This window comes from Anthonomus grandis, chromosome 7 (assembly GCF_022605725.1).
Source record: "Anthonomus grandis grandis chromosome 7, icAntGran1.3, whole genome shotgun sequence".
NCBI classification, from domain to species: domain Eukaryota; kingdom Metazoa; phylum Arthropoda; class Insecta; order Coleoptera; family Curculionidae; genus Anthonomus; species Anthonomus grandis.
Genome location: NC_065552.1, coordinates 5902803 through 5923453, shown reverse-complemented (window position 1 = coordinate 5923453; position 20651 = coordinate 5902803). Strand labels below are relative to the sequence as shown.

Sequence of the window (20651 nt, the reverse complement as noted above, 5' to 3'; positions counted from 1 at the left end):
TGATTTGCTTACTAAGCACCCTTTAAGGGTCAACCTCTTTTGACATTCAACGAGACGTTGAGTTTTGATCTTCTTCGACTCTTCTTGGCATTCAAAAGATCTCTACTCAATTTGAGAAGGAGTCGACTCTATTTCACTTGGAATAGTTGGGATTTTGTTTTTGATGTCTCCAAGTTGCTGTCGTTTGTAGGATAAGGACGTTAAGCCGGGTACACAGTTAAGAGCACATCGTTCGATTACACACGCATATGCAAATGTAGATGCCGCTTGACTCGCGCGTGATCTCGAGCCCACATAAATTGAGTCAAGTCCTGTCTGTTCTTGGTGCATGCTCAAAGAAAACATTCCGCATATGCGTGCTCAGTGTAGACGTTTTTCGTGCAGTCGTCTGTCTCGCGTACTTTTATTTTGAGTATTTCTCTTATTGACTGTAGTTCTTTAGTTGTCTTCTATTTCCCGATGAAGTCAACTGTTTGCACAAAAATAGAATGAAGTAACGAAATGTGTTTGGAGTTAATTGACATAATACGAGCAATACCCAGTGCTATCGGATGTCTTGTGATGACATGCGGACGAAGTTCCTGAATTGCCCTGAGGACTCTTCTAACCGTAGGTCACTAATTAAGACAAATCCGATAATACAATTTTTGTATAATTGTATTATCCACCATCGCCTTTTTGCCTTTTCGGCTTCACTTTTTTTAGTAAATCATACATTGTTAGAAATGCAAACATTGTTAGAAATGACCAAATATTAACGTGGTGTCGACGGCCCTATCCAAGCAAATTACCGTTTGTGGGGACCTACATGGGAAATTCGATGGCTTACTCGTTATATTGCACAAGGTACGTCCGAATTAGGTGAAACTCATCATTAAGATAATAACTTTAATGTAATAATACTAAATAATATACCTGGATATTTTCATTAATTAAATTGAGTTTTTGTAGAATTTTTTTTAAAGTTATAATTTGTTTTTCCCCCGAGGAGTTATTTGTCGTTAGTAAAGTTTTTTTGTGTCATGTCTGAACGCCTACATACATGCTTTTTACTACGATTTTAATCAAGTTAATAACATTACTAGGGTCGTTTTTTAAATATTACAGTGGGCTTCTGGACAATTTTTTATTAACCACTTAGCATTTTTAAACATTTTCATGAATTTAGATTAAGAGTTTCCTCTTTCGTTCGTTAAGATGCAAATTAAAACGATCGTTACACGAAAATAGTCAACTTAGTTATTTACACACTTACAGTACAAAACACGGTCACTTAGAACTACCAGAAATATTAATTTTTACCATATTTATTTTCTATCTTTATGTCCGATTTAAATCTCGCGCCAATATTCCGAACCAAACTTCGACTGAACTGTCAATTGACTCTCAGCGGCGATGCGGCTCCTTATAGTTTCGACTGACCACGATTCCGGAAGATTCGCTGACCGTCCACGCGTCCTCAACGGAAAATCCGCTGGTATTCTTGGCGTTTGCAATATCGTTACATAACCGTTAAAATTCAAAAAATCACAGTTAATATAAATTTTCTTTTATCGGTTGTCGAACTTGAGAGCTAGCTGCTTGGGTAAATAATTTATTATTTCTAATAAGGAGATTATTATATTACTTTAATATTGAATTATGCTACTAACATACTACGAATTTTTGATGTATTAAAGACTATAATTTTATTTAAAAAAATTAGTGTCTCTTCTGTGATCGATATAGCACTTGAAAAAATTGATAGGAACACATTTTTTAATAGTCATTTTTGTATATTACGTACGATAAAGGAAAATGTAACTTTTTCTCCGCTTTGGTCAATCAGCAGAGCAAAGTGGGGAGAAACCTACTTAAAAGATGCTATAAAATATAAACAATTACATTTACACGAAAAAACAGGTCACAAATAAATAAAATAACTACTTAAACAGATGTAGTAAATGAAAATCAGGTCCAACGAGGTCGTTGATTTGCTTACTAAGCACCCTTTAAGGGTCAACCTCTTTTGACATTCAACGAGACGTTGAGTTTTGATCTTCTTCGACTCTTCTTGGCATTCAAAAGATCTCTACTCAATTTGAGAAGGAGTCGACTCTATTTCACTTGGAATAGTTGGGATTTTGTTTTTGATGTCTCCAAGTTGCTGTCGTTTGTAGGATAAGGACGTTAAGCCGGGTACGCACTTAAGAGCACATCGTTCGAGTACACACGCATATGCAAATGTAGATGCAGTTTGAATCGCCCGTGACCTCGAGCCCAGCTATCCGGACTGGGAATCTCTAATACTAGCTCTAACTCTAGCTCCAGCTCCACCGCTTTTAGCAATTTCCCGGGGAAATCAAAAGCCTGTAGCCATCAACAATTGAAGAAGAATAAAGAGGAAAACGGAAAAGTAAAACCCTTGCTAGGTTTCATTATCTATCCATCAAAATATTGGGCACCCTGCACCAGAATTATGAAATAAACGATTCCCTAAAGGAACAAGATTAAGGACCATAAGTTATAATCCATATTGGCCAATTCATTCTTCACAAACTTCGGAAATAAAAAAACTGGCCTTTTACGTGCGCTCCTACCTGCAACACGGGAACAAGTCGTCGAAAAATGGACGCAGTACCGACTAAATCGATAACGACGCCACCTGTCGCCTGAGCTGTCAATATCAGCCAATCAGAGAAGTGACGGACCGTCAACAGAAATCATGGATAATTAAATCAGGAGAGTGATGCGTTACAGTAGTAATGTGTCATTGACAGTGTGAATTTAAAAAAAATATGAATAAAAGAAGTTGACTTAAATTATTAATTTAATTATTGAAATTAATGAAAAGTTGATGCAGCTTGAATCGCGCGTGACCTCGAGCCCAGCTATCCGGACTGGGAATCTCTAATACTAGCTCTAACTCTAGCTCCAGCTCCACCGCTTTTAGCAATTTTCTGGGGAAATCAAAAGCCTGCAGCCATCAACAATTGAAGAAGGATAAAGAGGAAAACGGAAAAGTAAAACACTTGCTAAGTTTCATTATCTATCCATCAAAGTCTTGGGCATCCTGCACCAGAATTATGAAATAAACGGTTCCCTAAAGGAACAAGATTAAGGACCATAAATTATTTATTTATTTATTTATTTATTTAAAGCAGTACAGCCCAACAGTATATCCATTTAATGGGCAATATAAATTACATACCTATATATATGTCATTATAAATGTTCAAAATATAAAGATAAACTAAGTCTAAATAGCTTATAAGTACCTAAAAAATTATTTTAAGAGAAAAAAAGAAAAAAAAAACAAAAAAACAAGAATTTCAGAGAGAGAGGAAAGAGAAAAAAAAAAACAAAAATATCATTTCAACCCGAAATATAAATCAGCTAAGCATACTAAATAGAGTACCCAACCAAATGCGATACGTAAACTTTAGAATACCAAGTCGCGAATATAAGTTCATTAAGAAGTAGTAAACAACTCTGTAAAAACTTTAATTAAATTATTACGTGAGCAAACAAATAGATCACAGAATGGCGTTATTTTGTTTGAATTGTCTGACATTACGTATAAGGGGGAACTTAACATTACATTTGTCCTGGCCCCTGGGCAATAAAATAAGTTTGTGTTTCTTGAGTTGAGACGCGGCACAGAAAAATTTAGATTCTCTAGTAGCTCAGGACAATCAACTTTCCCATGCAATATCTTATGCACCAACAAGACCGACGATCTATTTCTTCTAATTTCAAGAGGTTCCACGGAAAAGCGAGTTAGGAGAGTTTCTTAAGAAATTCCCTGAGGAGGATAAAATCCGTCAGCCTTAAAGGAAAGATACTTTAAAAATTTTCTCTGTATTTTTTCGATAGAATATTTATGAACCTGGTAGTAAGGGTTCCACACTATAGAAGCATATTCCAATTTAGAACGTAAAAGAGCAAAATATGAGTTTTTTAAGGCTTCTATATTACTGAAACCCCGACAGTTTCGCACAATAAATCCAAAGACTCTACTAGCACTGTTTGATATATTATCTATCTGGTTCACAAAGGTAAGCTTATTATCAAACACCACACCCAAATCACTGATTGATGAATATCGAGTAAGTTTTGTGGAAAGGGTGTAATCAAATTCGATTACATTTTTCCTTCTAGAAAAGGACACCACCTTACACTTAGACACATTTAGATTTAACCTGTTTTCATCACACCACAGACTTACACACCTCAAATGGTTCTGCAAAGACATGCAATCAGTAGTATTGGTTACAGAAGAATAGATTTTTAGATCATCAGCAAATAAGAGCTTTTGTTGATCTAGTTTATCACTTAAGTCATTGATAAATAAGAGAAAAAATAATGGACCTAAATTTGACCCTTGGGGAACCCCCGATGACGCAGTATATTTATAGGAACAGAAACCCCGTTGACAGACATATTGCTTTCTATTTAAGAGATAGCTCTTAAAAAGGATCAAGGAATCCGATAGAAAACCAAAACTATGAAGTTTATTTAAGAGTAATCATAAACCCTATTGGCCACTTCTTGCTTCACAAACTTCGGAAATAAAAGAACTGGCCTTTTACGTGCGCTCCTACCTGCAACACGGGAACAAGTCGTCGAAAAATGGACGCAGTACCGACTGAATCGATAACGATGCCACCTGTCGCCTGAGCTGTCAATATCAGCCAATCAGAGAAGTGACGGACCGTCAGCAGAAAGCATGAATAATTAAAGTAGGAGAGTGATGCGTTACAGTAGTAATGTGTCATTGACAGTGTGAATTTAAAGAAATATGAATAAAAGAAGTTGACTTAAATTATTAATGTAATTATTGAAATTAATAAAATGTCAATGGAGCGTTAGTGAACATAAGGAATAGAAAAATAAAACGCTACACGACATTTTTACTACTACTAAGCTACTACTGTGAACATGGCGCGAATTGTGAACACACGCGTGCGGCCGAAAATTAATTACCCACACATGTCTTGAGCACACATACAATATATGAGTGTATGCTCAAGTTATGTGCGCTCAAGTGTGTATTCACCTTTAGAAGAGTGATTTTTCTCGTCTTTTACTAGAAAGTTTTGTACCAGTTGCGACTTTCGGAAAATTGAAGAATGATCTTTCTGGTAAAACCATTTGGAAGGATTTTTGCAGTGTACCAAATAAGCCCAGTATCCAAAGAGCGTTAAGTTGCGTTTCTGTGTCGATCAAACTGATATCGGTTTCAAAGGCTCTTTGCTATATGCTCTCGTCTATCAATTGATTGATACTTTCTGACCCTTCTGATATCGAACTAGGTAATAAATCTTGCTAGCGTCAACTAGTTTTTTTCGATTAATAAAATATAATTTGCTAATTAATAATTTGAAACCAACCCTAGCAAGTACATCGTTAGCAATATAACTGGAAAGACGTATCATGCAAGGTATAAAAGCTTCAGATGCTTTCAGTCAAACACAACCTTTGTTGTTAGTAGTTCGAGGATCTATACACCTTACCTCATCACTTATATTTTCGAAATGCACTATTAAATCACTCGAGAAATCAGTGTCCATAAGTTCCTTTGACGTACTTAAGTCAATAATAAGATAACTTCCTGACAGATGTAAATTTACTGAAACATTTAAGATCCTTGCTAACCTAATGGCGCTTTTCTTCTTCTTGGATGCAAGGTATTCTACAAGTACCCTGATGGACTCCTTGCTTTTCTCATATTTGCATAAGGCCTGGACGGTCGATAGGCCAGGTCGATGTCGATGGTGCATTTCTTGCAGAATCATTCGATAAAGGAGGTTTAGGTGTTTACGTTGGTACAGAAGCAATAAAATTAACTTCACAATAATGAGTTTCCTATCTTTTTGAATTCTTTCACAGCTATTTGCATTATAGTAGATTTCAGACCAAACCTGATCAGAAACCAGGTTGATAATATGATTAATAAAAGATTTATTTCAAAATGTTATAAAATCAACCAACAGATATCCTCGGATACACATACCATCCGATTGTAATCTACTTTTGGAAATAGTAGTCAAAATCAGACTGAAAAAAATTAAAACAAAGAAAAAGAAAATTTAAAAAAATCCCAACACAGCAAATGCAGAATCAACAAAGTCGCGTATACTACCAGAAATAAGAAATCAACGAAACACCATAAAAATTAAAAACAGAAAAGATATGGGAAAGCATTGAAACAATTCTGAAGAATACCATCGACAGCTGATTACTGGAGGACATAAGGCAAAAAGGAACAAGGATGAATGACGATTGACATTCTGGAACTAATAGAAAAAAAAGAAATATCGCAAATAAAAGAACAGAAATATAAGAAAAGTCAAAAGATCAAAAAGGTAAAAGAAGCAATGCTTAACAACAAATGTGACGCAATAGAAGGACTAAAGAGGAAACACGATACCTTTGACTTAAGCATAAAAAAATAAAAGAGGCAGCAGGAATACGAAAAGAGCAACATCATCGAATCATATAAGATAGTAAAGGAAATTCAATATCAGACAGAGACTTAACTTCAAAGATGGAAGAATACGAGAAAGAAATTTTTGGTGAGGACAAACAGAAGAACAACAAGAAAATAATGATATGTAATGTACGTTTCCGATTACAAAGGAATAAATTATTCATGAGACAAAACTACTAAAGAACAAGAGAGCAAACTGGAAAGACGATATACCAGCTGCGGTTATTAAACTTTTTGCCAATCAGTACATTGACGACATACAAGATATGTTGATATATTTACCACTATATACAATAAAGGTATAATACCACAGAACTGGTTGACTTCTATTTTTATTCAGAATACAGAATATAGAACCACTAGCTTAATGAGTGTTGTTGGGATAACTCATGGACGAATGTAATGCGATGGATGGTAGGAATAAGTACAAAAGAAGCTCTATTAGCGTTTTGTTACTTAATATTTAATTTTGATAATTTTATTTAGGTCTGATGATGCGCTAATGCGGCGAAATGCGTAACCTTTTAAATAGACGCTTGATTTGTGAGACTTTGACTTTGAGTATACTTTCTCCTCCTTTGGTTACTTATTGAAAGATCCAAAGATGTCAATACAAATGTATACTTATATTTCATAGACTTGACCTCGTCAACCATGACAAACTTATTGAGGTGTTGGCGTCTTATGGTATAGAGGCTGCTCGTATCATCTCAAGCTTATATTAGAATTAATCTAACAAAGTAAGAATTAAAAACAATACAATTGACCATGTCAATATTAAAAAGGGAGTAAGATAGGGAAGCATCTACTGTTTAATGTATATTCAGAGGAAATATTTAAAAAAAAAGCACTGGGCAACTCAACAGATGGCGTTATTATCAAATGGCTAAGGTTTGAATAATCTTCAATACTCTGATGATATGGTAATCATGGCAACTGCAAAAAGGTATTGCAGCGGCTAATGAATCGAGCACTTACCGTCTGCAAAGAATATTGCATGAACCTTAAAATAAATAAAAGCAAAACAATGGTAAAAGCAGAAATACCCATGAGTAAGGGAATTGACATATCTGGACTCCGTACTCATGATAGTTGTGACCATTCGGTTAAGATAAAGGCTACAATAGAAAAGACAAGAGTAATCTCAGGCTTAACGTAAAAACCAGGTTCCGTGTTCTAAATTATTATGATTTTACCATACTTTTTTATGGTGTGGAAACGTGGACACTAACAGAACCCGTACAAAGGAGACATTTGAAATGTGGTGCTAACGCAGGATGCTGAGATTTCCTTAAACAAGCCTTACTACCAACATAAAGGTTCTAAACCTATAGAGAAATAATGAATATTGTCAAGTAAAGAGAAGCAAAATACTTTGGACACATAATGAGAAGCAAAAAATGCAGAACGCTACAACTCATAATTACAGGAAAAATAGACGCAAAAAGGGGACCAGAGACAAGAAGGAATTCATGGCTAAAAAACTTGCAACTGTGTATAATTTCAATTGAATTGTTCCGAGCTGCAGTTAATAAAGTTAATGTATCAAAAATGATAAATCAATCTTTAATCAGCATGTGCTTCTACTTATTAGATAACTTAGGATTTTTTAAGAAAAGGCAATATACAAGAGACAAATGTATGTTAAAGACTAATGAAGAGGCTAAAGCGTCTAACAGAAGTACAAACTTTTTCAATTAGACCAAACACAACAAGCTAAGAGCTTTGAGAAGAGATAGTCTGTAAAAGAAATGAAAAGCTTTTTTGGAAAATCAAACAGAACAATTTAGTTTAAAGAGAAGTTTCTATATGAATATATTATGGTATAGACTGTGAGCTTTAATTTTGCAGAAATAGATTTGACACTACAATCAATCATCATGCGCAAATGCAATTTTGATGTGCAAACAATCCCGCTTTTCAGGCTGCATGTTCGTTTCAATGATCTGTCTTGGTATTTCCAATCGCCAAATAAGGAAATGCTGGTTTATTAAGTCTATGCGGTCTATACAAACGTAGACGGAATAATTTTAATTCTGTAATTTAACATGAGATCGCGTGCTTAAGTATGGGATGCCCTGGTACCTAATAGTAGTTTACGAAGAATCAAGTATCGAGATGCTTCAGGTAAATAGTGCATTGGAGCTGTGCTACTACTATCTTGCTGATTCATCGAGAATTACATCCAGACACTTTTTTAACGAAATTTATTTATACTCTCTGGAACTGTGGTCAACGGAATTGTAACGTACGCGAGTTGCGAACAACTCATCGTTTTGCCCCGCTTCCCACTGAAAAAAAAAATAATTTCGAGCAGCTAAAATCACTTCTGTAATAAATAATTTATGATTTCCAGGTATATAAAAATACTGATATCAGTCCATGATATTTATTTGACAAAGTGCGGCAAGATGACAAAGACAATTATAAGACCCGACGTAATAAAATCTGCAGTTGAGGTTCGGCAATCAAAATATCGAATATAAATATCAGCGGAAGATCGAGCAGTGTGTTAAAACAAACGTCAAGTTTACCATAAGAAAAACTACATTTGAACATCTAATGATAGTGGGTGAGATTGAGGATAAGGTGATTATTGGAAGAGACATAATGTACACCAAGGGCTTCGAGTTAAGCTTTAAGCAGGGATTCCTAAAGATAGATAATGAGGAAGCGGTTTTTTCATTATGAGACAAATTACATCTTGGAGTCACAAAGACCCTGGGAAAATAATAAGGGACACATTATACTAAATCAATAGCAAAGCAGACGTTAGGGACTGGTGCAGGAACTGCGTTGTGCATGCGGCAAGTGATGAGCCGCAGAAAAGGTCAAAGGATTTAATGCATGAGTACCATGTGGATTGCTATTGATGTTGCTGGTCCGTTTCCCAAATCAAAAGCAAGGAATAAGTTCAAGGGAAATTTTGAATCTAGCTTGTTCCAGAACATCTGTGAAACTCTTGAAATTAAGAAAACGAGAACTACTGCATTACACCTGCAGTCAGATGGCATAATGGAACTAATAAATAGAGTCGGTAATCATCAATTTATGGTTCATTCTAACGGCCGAAAGAATGGGTACGGCATGACCTGTGTGTGCAGGAATAGCTAGGGTTTTCCGTAGAAAGTTTGGAACAATTTAACAGTTGCGTCGGTCTAACCCCAAAATCGGACAAGCACTTACGATAACTGATGAAGAAACTAGTAGAAAGATCTTTTACCTCCTAACCAAAGAGACGTCATATCAGAGACCTACCTATAAGGACATTTGGTGACTCACTTCGTGTTCTCTAAAGGAGAAGTTGCTTGCAGAGGATGTAAGACGCTAAGTATGATTTGGAATAGCTAACTATACAATAGCTTACATGCGCATTCGATAATCTGAACTAGAGGATGATATTCAGCATCTTACAAGTGGTTTCTACGGTATATATATGCGTGCAAGTTTTGGTGGCTACTATACTGGTCTGGTCCAGTTGCAAGAGAGAAATCTTCTACCGATATTGACATCCATCATCTTTGGAATCATTGCGGGACTAAATGAGGGCAGTGTAAAGATATTGGTAACGCTAAGGATACCAGCTGTTCTTCTTCATTCCAGAATGACACAAGTCGCACATGGTCAGCGAATTTTCGAGACTCATGGTCAACCGAGTATATAAAGAGCTGCATCGCCGCTAGGCGGCAGTTGACATTTCAAAATATTGGCGCGATATTTAAATCGATCATTGAATATTGTTTCCTAAAAACAAGGGCTTTATTTAGATCTCTGCAAATAACTAGAAAAAAATATAATTTGCCCGAGGCAAAACTTTTTTATAGTGTTTGTATAGAAGCCTTTTACAGTGGCATCATAAACTGAGTCTAAACACTGTGCAAAAACATTTCTACATACAATACAATATATTATATGTTCATTCATTTAGATTAGTAAACAAGACACGCAATCATTAGAGAAAAAATTCCTTTTTTTAATCAACTGTCAGGATTTTTGGAGAGTAGCAGACAAACTTTATCTAACAAGAAATAAAAATCAAAATATTATACCAACTAATCTATTAAATCCAACCGAAATTCATAAATTTTTTAATAGTATTAATGCCCTTCCGGATACAGTAAGTAGAGAAGCAATAGATTACTATAAAAATAATCTAGCTTGTAATGAAGTGTTAGCATTTCAGCTTCTTGAATACTCTAATTTAACTAAAATAATCTCTTCAATTAATTCTAATGCAGTGGGAATTGAAGGCGTCTCAATTAAGGACATTAAACTTTGTTCTCGATTTTGCTTAAATCCGTTATTACATATAATAAGTGCATACTTAAGCAAAAATATCCAAATTTATGGAAAAAAGCAATAATCAAACCTTTTGCAAAAAATTCAGTACCTAAAGAATGCAAGGATTTAAGACCAATCAGTATATTGCCTGCAGTGTCCAAAGTATTTGAAAAACATATTTATAACCAGATTTCTAATTTTGTTGAAGTTTATAATTTAATTCCCGACTGCCAGTCAGGATTTAGAAAGAATTTTAGCACGTCAACATGCTTAGTTAAAATATTAAATGATGTAAGAGTGAATGAAGTGCAAAATCAAGCGACATGTGTGGCCCTGCTTGACTTTAGTAAAGCTTTCGACACACTTAACCACGAAATGTTGTTGGCTAAACTAAGGTATTTTTGAATCTCTGAATATGGTATTAACTTCTTTAAAGAATATCTATATAATCGTGAAATTTGTGTTATGACAGTCCAACGGTTAGAAAAACAATGTTCAGAGTTTGGGCAAACATATCAAGGCGTACCTCAGGGTTCTATACTATCACCTCTACTTTTTTCATTCTGCGTGGCCGACATGTATAAAGCTGTAAAACATTCCACATTACAGCAGTATGCTGACGACTCACAACTGTATATTCCTGTTTCTATTGAAGATATGAATAATAATTTATTTCAGCATAAATTTCAGTTTGATTTATTGAATCTATAAAACTACGCAAAAAATCACAACCACAAATTAAATGCTGAAAAATCTAAAATTCTTTTGATGTGTTCGAATAATAATTTAAGGCGAAATTTTGAAAATCAGATAAATATTCATATAAATAACACTCCAGTTTCAATTGTCCCAGAGGCAAAAAATTTGGGTATCATATTTGACAATTCTCTCTCTTTTGAAACCGATGTAAAAAACAAAATTAAAGCAGACTGTTTACGCTTAAAAAACCTTTTTAAATTTAAACGGAACTTGTCCACAAAACAAAAATATTTACTTTGTGAAAGCCTTGTTTTATCTTTGTTCGATTACGGTGATGTGGTATATGGTGGCTCTTTACGTTCAAGTACCAAAAACACAATGCAATTTGCCTATATAGAAACCATATAACGCCATATCTTAATGACAAAAATTTATTAAATATGACAAACAGACGAAAGCATCATTTGTTTAACTTTATTTATCGGATTATAAAGGAAGGCCAACCGGCTAACTTACGAGATGAATTTTTGGATTTTGAGCATGAACACATTACGCGAAACAATGATATTTTTGTTGTGCCACGCCACAGAACCGCATCATTTCAGCGCTCTTTTAAATTTGCGGGGGTTAAAATGTGGAATAGTATTCCATTCAGTCTTTAAACATATTTTCTAAAAAAATTAAATCACAGTTGCTAGTTGAACAAAGAATAGGTTAATTAACATCAGATACAAATAAAGGTAAAAATCTAACAAAAAAAAATCATTATTATTTTCATTAGTTAAAAATTGTCTTTACCCCTTGTGGACATCGACATCGACATTTTGCATTTTTGCTTTTTTTTAGGGTTCTAAATATTAGGCGTTACCCTCCTTGGTTCTTTTATCCGCTGCCGCATATGCCGCTCTCCGTATAATAATAATATTAAAGAAAATTAATCCGTTCTGGATTTTATTATTATTTATTATTGTTTGTTTCCTTTTGATTTATTTGATATAAATTAATTATTTTTAAGGGTGATTTCTTCTGTACCAACAGATTAACGGTTTTTATAAACGATAATTAATCCTTTTTGTTAAAATTTTAATTAGATTTATAACTGTATTTTATAATTTTATATATGGGCAAATAAAGCATTTGAATTTGAATTTTATCTAACCTGCATCTATGGTCAATGCTGCTTGCATTACACATGATGCCCACCCCTTTCGATTTATAGGAACTCTATAGTCACCTCTTGGGTGTTTTATAAGAATTTTATAATTTTTTCAAAATGAGCTGAGCTTATTTCTTTAGCTTCTAAGGAGTTAGGTATGGGCCCTAAATGCCTCTCTGATATTATACAGGCACTTCTTAAGTGCGGATTTATAAATGCCAAAAACTGATCCCACTACTCTGGTAGGTCTTAGGCTTTAAACTCAGGCACAAAATTTTGCACAGCAGTTTAAATTACTCGTTCTTCATTGGAAAATTTTTGACCCAGTCACCATAACAATTCAATATAATTGTCTTTGGCTCATTACTCCTACGCTTCATCCAAATACTTCTGGGACTGGAGACTGGTAAAAGGTTTATACAGTGACCGCCTAAAGTTCCGCATAAATTCGATAAAAATTAGAGACATGATTTTTTGAGAAAAGGCTCGGAACCGCCGATTTTTATTTTAAGTTGCGCATTATTTCACATAAATTTTTGTATACAAGGTGGAACAAAAAAAAAGATATGACGTTATCGGTCATTTTTTTAAATGGAATGCGATATTTTTTGTTGCAATTATGAAATATAGGTGAAATTCCAGGCAAGTTTCGTATAACACACCTTATCTGAAAACTCAACTGTTTCAGAAATATTTACATTTAACCAACAAGAAAGCAACTAAGTACCTCTATTTACAAATTAAGATAAAATGTTATAAACTGTGAAAACTCTTATTAATGAATTAAGTGTTCAAACTGATCCCCATTTACTTCTTGGCAGAAAGCAAGACGGTTTACAAACTCATGTAAAACACTATCAATTATTTCGGGTTCTATACGTCTAATTTCATATCTAATTCTATTTTTCAAATCTTCTACGTTGTTTGGCTTCTGAATATAAACCTTACTTTTCAGGTACCCCCATAGAAAATAGTCGTAGGGATTTAGGTCTGGTGACCTGGCCGGCCACTCTATTGGCCCTCTTCGTCCTATCCATCTTCCTGGAAACACTATATTCAAGTAATTACGGACATCCCGAAAGAAATGTGGCGGTGCGCCATCTTGCTGAAACCACAAATTATATGTCGGAACAGCAGGGTCTTGTTTGTCTGGGTATAGGACAGCCAAAGCAGGGATAAGATCTTCTTAAAGAAAATTCAAATAGCGTTGTCCTATTAAGTTTTCTTCGAAAAAGTATGGCCCTATTACTTTATTTTCCACGATACCAGCCGAAACATTAATAGATTTACGGTACTGTGTATGAGCCTCAGTGGCCCAGTGTGTATTTGACATTGACCAGTACCGACAACACGTTTTGCCGATTTACGACATTGTTTAAACAAAAAGTTGCTTCATCCGAAAACAAAACTCTTAACACAAACTGACGGTTATTATTGCAAATGTTCATCATTTGCTCGCAAAATTAGTTTCTTCGATCAGGATCGTCCTCATTTAATTCGTGTATTAGTCTAATTTTATAAGGGTGGTATTTATTTGCTTTTAAGATGCGTCTTACTGACGTTCTGGCTATATTATTATCAACTGAAATTTGTGAAGTTGCATTGTTTGGATTTTCTTCGACGGAGAGCAGAACGTTTAATTTTGTTTCTTCTGATCTTGGCAAATCCCTAACATGACCTGAAGTTATGAATTTGTGCTCTATTCTACTAACTGTTGTCTGAGAAATAGGATGGTTTGGGTATTTGGTATTAAACAGTTCACTTACTTCTTTTTGCGTGCGCACTCGCTCCCCGTACCCTACCATCATCAAAATTTCAATTCGTTGGGTTTCGCCTATATTTCATAAATGCAATAAAAAATATACATTCCATTTAAAAAAATGACCGATGACGTCATATCTTTTTTTTTGTTCAACCCTGTATATAAAAATTTATGTGAAATAATGCGCAACTTAAAATAAAAAAACCGACGGGTTCAAGCGTTTTTTTAAAAAATCATGTCTCTAATTTTTATCGAATTTATGCGGAACTTTAGGCGGTCACTGTATATGAATAATGTGATAAATAATGCATAGTTTCCAAGCATATAAAAATAATTATTTCAGTCAATCATATTCACCTGAGCATTTTAGTTATGAGAATTAAAAAACTTGGTCTAAAATGTCGCTATAAAATATAAAAGTCCCCATAAATCAAATCCAAGCATAAATTTTAAAACCTCCAAACCATCAATTCACTATACGGAAAACTCGCAACCACCTAAAACTTTAAACATATTCGTTTATTTCTGTCAAATAAATAATATTCCTATGTTCGTCTAACTCTCTCACGCCCGCTTTATTTATCTCCGTCGCTCCGTGTATTTTCCGGGATAATACGTGTTGGCGTTTTGCATTTTAATTTGTTTTTGCGGTCCAGATAAATTATACTGCGAGCATATGAATTATTGTTTTGGTAAATTACAGAGAAATTTGTGAGGTCGGAATATGGATGAAGTTGTTTAGTTTTACCTATTAAAGGATCCCTCAGACTATAAGTAAGCAGCTATATGCATAATTATTAACAACGAAATCATTAACTACGCTCATCCACATCCATGTGCATATAGACTCACGTATACAGGTCTTGAGTGCAGAACTTCACCCCAGTCTTATCCGTGTTTAAAAATCTCAAAATTGTTCTCAAAAATATTTCTGATATTTTCACTGATAGCAAAGGGACTATCCGATACTTTTTGTCAAGATAAAATATTACCGTCACGATATAAAATGATAAAAAATGATTCCTCACAATGCTCGAGCGTGCAATCCGAGCCTATTTCTTTCATTCCATTGTACATCCCCTCGCAAAAATGTTATAATACAGTTACGTCGTTATTTTTTTTTTTGACTGTTTGTCTGCCTCTTGTTCTCGTAATATCATTTTCGACACAAAATGGGTGAAAATAAGGCGTTTCTTTTCGGAACACGTAGTGCACAAAGTATAGCGTCATATTTCAGGCTTTATAAACTCTCTAACTGTTATTATCCCGAAAATGTATATATAAACTTTAAATGGGGATTAAATAAAATGTACGCGACTAAAGACGGAGGTGGGGCTTATTGAGTTAAGAAATTTCGTACATAACTCATAAATTCGTTGTAAGGGCTAATTTGTTTACACAGAAGACAAATAAATGTCCAAGAAATTACGATTTTTTTCTTTAGCTTAATAACTTCACTTGGCTCCTATGTTCATTATAATCCCTTTTAAAAATCCCACCTTTCCCTTACGTCATCTCGTAAATCCCTTATTTCCCTAAAAGCATGCGAAATAAACACGAAACTATAGGCTGAAAACAACCCTTTAAACAAACCCCACCATAAATCTGTCGGGATTTACTTTGCCACTAAAGCTCGTTACACTGAAACACTTTTTTTCATACTAATGGATTAAACCGCCAGCAAAAAAAGGTCACAATGAAATGTTCATTTTATGAACTGTAGACTTAAAAATAATTATTTTTCTTTTTTTTTTTAGAACGGTCTTCCTTCCACCGAGAATCCCTACGTTTTTAATGGGGATTTTGTGGATAGAGGCAAACGTGGCTTAGAGGTTATTTTAGTTTTACTGCTCTGCTTTATTACCTTTCCTGGGGGTGTGTACTTAAATAGAGGAAACCATGAGGATCACATTATGAACCAAAGGTGAGAATTATTTTCTTTATTTATTTACTAGCATTTATACGTTTAAATTTATTTTATTAGTTTATGAATATTATTGAGTTTAATCTGATCACAATTTCGTACTTAATTTTTTAATTATTTAGTATTGTTTTTTTAGTCAAATAAATGCTCTAAGAATTTAACATCCTAATAATGTCGTAAATTATCGGTGGTTTAAAAGAATACATTCAAATTTAAAAAAATAATTGTGAATTTTATCAATTTTTTTGACTATTTGAGTATTTATTTGCCAATTTAATTTTATCTTAGTTATTGAGGGCACCAAAATAATTATGTTTCTAAATTTTATTGCTTGCTTTCATGGTTTTGACAATATGCAGTTTTTTGTATTTTTTTTTAAATTTGTCCCTTATTTCTTACATACAGTAAAAGATTTATAAAATTTAATAATATATATTTTGTAGTTTTAACAAAGTTATTTATGTTATGTATTTATACAATTTTTAAAGGTATTTTTTTAGGAAATTTATTTGTTATTAAAATTTGAAAATATTGATTTCTTTTTGTTTTGTAGCTTTTTATATTACAACGATTTCTACATCAAATTCATGTAACAAATAATAAATTAGTTTAAAAAGAAATTTATAATATATTCACTAAAAGACTTAAAAAATTAAATTATGCATTATGGAATATTATCTTAAGGTTTTATTTTTATATTTTTTATGTCCTCATTTTTTTACATAATTATATACTGACCATTTTTTGTATATTTTATTTAATTAATTAATGTGTTCAAAATTTTAAAAACCTTATGTTTAAATTTGTCTTCTTTATGATACTCATTTTATAATATAAAATTCTCATTCATTTCTTTTGATTTGTGTTACGTATTCTTATTGTTTTACTACACTTATTCATTATAATTATAAAATAATTTTTTTTTATTTTTAAAATTTTGAAATTGGTTCGTTAAATTTATAGAACGAATTTTTGAATAAATAATCGTAGTTCTTTAACAGAACTTCTTTAATTTTAATGTTTTTTTAATGTATTTATAAAAGTATATTTTAGAAAAATCGTAACTAATTTTTAAATAATTAAATGTTTATTTATTTATTAACTTTTGTACAATTATCTTTATAAATATGAATAAAATGTTTTGTAACATTTTTTATTTTTCTAGAATCGAGTTTATTAAAGTTTTAGTTTGCTGAATTATTTTCTTGATATTTAAACAAAATGAAGATATTTATTCCTTAAAAGTATTTTAATAAAATTATCGATTTTTATTTTTATGTTATAAATTAATAATAATAATAATAATAATAATAATAATAATAATAATAATAACAACAACGAAAAGATCATCAAATATCGAGATCTTGAAGGGCAAATCAGACGGCAATGGGAGATGGAGCATGTTCAAACAATTCCGATAATGATCTCGTCAACTGGACTTATACCAAAAACCCTTGTAGAGAACGTCAAACAACTGGGACTAAGTGAGCACCACTACAAAAATATGCAAAAAGCGGTGCTACTGGGGACAGCACGGGTCGTCAGAAAGTTCATGGATACAGAAGAGCGAACACCATCCAGGGCCCGACAACCTGGAAAGGGTCCCCTCAGAGCTTAATCCTTTTGACATCTTAGATATTTGGGATAAGTGAATGTTCCCCGTAAAACGGGAGTGTGATTGCCGAAAGGCAAAAATCTATAATAATGATAATAATAATTATAATGGCTTTTATTTAAAAATATACAATAACAAATACAGTAAAGAGCTATTACTACAAGATATAATATGGCGCAGTCTAGCTTAGAAGCTACTCTACTAAACAATTTGATATTGGTCTAAACCTAAATAACAAATAATAGCACAGATCTGTCATAATAATTAGCATATAACCCCAAAAAGCATTCACCTATCAGAAGAATATCAATAAAAAATAGCAATATGTATAAGTTAATAAATAAACATAGGAAAATCAACATTTCATGTACATCTAAATTTAAATGCCCTTACGCACAGTATGAACCCAATTACAGCAACCATTTTCATAAAGAAATAACTATTGTAATATAAAGTCTTCTACATGAATAACTGATCAATATTAGTTCTAATAAACCTTTTGAAAGAAACTAGTGTAAGAGATTTTATGTGCAGAGAAACCCTATTATAAAGTCTCGCTATATTGTAACTAAAAGACCTCTCAAAAATAGAAGTTGAGTGAAGAGGTATAGTTACACAGCTCGTATCGCGAAGATCTAGATTATGGATTTCTGAGCGAAACTTTATTTTCCTGTATAAGTAGTCGGGACACTTTCTTGCTATTATTTTATAAAATAACACAACTGAATGGAAGACGCGCCTCTCATCCATTCTAAGCCAATGCACATCTCTCAACTTGGCCGACACTCCCCGCTCTCTACCCCGTATACCCACAATTAGTCTTACACAGTGGTTTTGTATTAACTGAATGCGATATTTATCCCTTTCCAGCAAACATGGGCCATCAACTACATCGGCATAATTGAAGTGCGAAAGCATTAAAGAATCACAAAGCATTTTCTTTAATGACTCTGTCAATAGATGCCTTTGTTTAAATATAAGCTTTAGATTTAGGAATGCTCTCTTAATACACATGCTGACATGCTCAGTAAACCTCAAATCACTGTCCAGAACCTTCCCTAGATTTTTAGCGTGGTCAACAAGTGCAAGTTTATTATTATTATTTAAAATGCCAAAGAGCAACACCTGAGACTTGGAGGGGTTAAGAGTGACGCAGTGCTTATGAGAAATTAAGAGGAGTGACTCCAAATCTTTATTTATTTCATTTATGCACTCAAGAACACGACCCGGATTAAAAGATTTGTAGACCTGCGTATCATCTGCATAAAAATATACATTACAAGATTCAATGTATTTTTCCATTTGGGAAGTACCTATATAAGGTAAAAAGAAGAGGCCCCAAAATTGAACCTTGTGGAACCCCAAAACATAATGGCACGGATTCAGATACTTCGCCATTAACTTTAACCCTCTGACTGCTACCCTTTAAATAACTGGTAATTAGATTGCAAGCGGTACTGTCGAATCCCAGATATTTTAAAATCGCCAAAAGAAGATTATGATTTATTCTGTCAAACGCTTTTGAATAGTCTAAAAGGACTAAAATAGTTAATTCGTTATTCTCGATAGTTTGAAATATATCATCAGTTACTTTCAAAAGCGCTGTTGAACAACTATATCCTGGTCGAAATCCAGACTAGGTGGCTGGTAATAAATTGTACTTTTGAACATATTCTCGCATTTGATTATTATAATATGATCAGAAACTTTAATTAAATATTTAATTTTTATCATTTAAGTTAATTTATTCATTAAAAATATATGACAATATATTTTTTATTTTCTTCTTCAATTCTGTCATTTTAAAAATTACGCGTGAAATTGTTAAGAAGAATTTTTAAATAAATGATCATAAATTTGTGAAAATTTCAAAATTTCAAATGTATTTGTAAAATTCATTTTGATTATTATTAATTTCATGCGTTAACATGACAAATTTAATCTAATATTAAATTATAGTTGTATAATCTTTTATTTTTATTATGTGTATATATTATTTTAGAATTTGAGATAGCATCATATTTTACTTTTAGATGTTTTTAGAGAATTTAGTTATGATTGTTTGAGTTTTTTTAAATTCTAATTTGAAATTTATTTAAGCTATAAAACTTGGTGATTTTATTTTTTTTCGCATTTTTTATTTTGTTCTCTTTGTTTCCGAATATTTATTTATTTAAAATTCGGATTTGCTCGATTTTTTCTAAACAACAAACTGACAAACTTTTATATAATGTTCAATTCTATTTAGTTTCATACGTTTTTAGGGAATTTTTTTATATTCTTCAAATAATATATTTCAAAAAATGTTTATGAATAGTATGTTGACTGAGTTGTTTCTGCTTGAATTATCGTCAAAAAAAATTTGATGAAAAACATTTACCAACAATAATTTATATTTTTTTTAAAAACGTATTTTTTGAAATATTAAATTGATTTATGTATTTAAGTAATAAATTTACGATCTTATTCATTAAAATTTCGGGACTCAAAATTTTATATGCCTAGTATTTAGAAAATTAAGAGATTTATTCCTTATTTTTATTTTGACTATCCATTTTTCATTTTTATTTTTTTAAATTTAACTGTATGACGACAATTTAATTTTGTTATTTTGGTAAATATTCGTTAAATTTTAAGATAGTTTTTTTTATTTTAAATAAATGTATGTATTTAAGTTGTGTAGCTTACAAATTTACTTAATTTTTTTTTAACGATTTTTTAATTTATTTCTTTTTATTTTAG

At 32.6% G+C, this 20651-nt stretch overlaps 1 protein-coding gene across 1 annotated transcript in view; it reads left to right on the top strand.

The window, feature by feature from the left end:
• LOC126738469 (serine/threonine-protein phosphatase rdgC) overlaps positions 1–20651 on the top strand; it is a 209332-nt gene that overhangs the window by 125238 nt on the left and 63443 nt on the right. The window contains exon 7 of the mRNA XM_050443832.1: positions 16128–16294. Coding sequence (XP_050299789.1) covers positions 16128–16294 — 167 coding nt within the window. The remainder of the gene's footprint in view (positions 1–16127; positions 16295–20651) is intronic.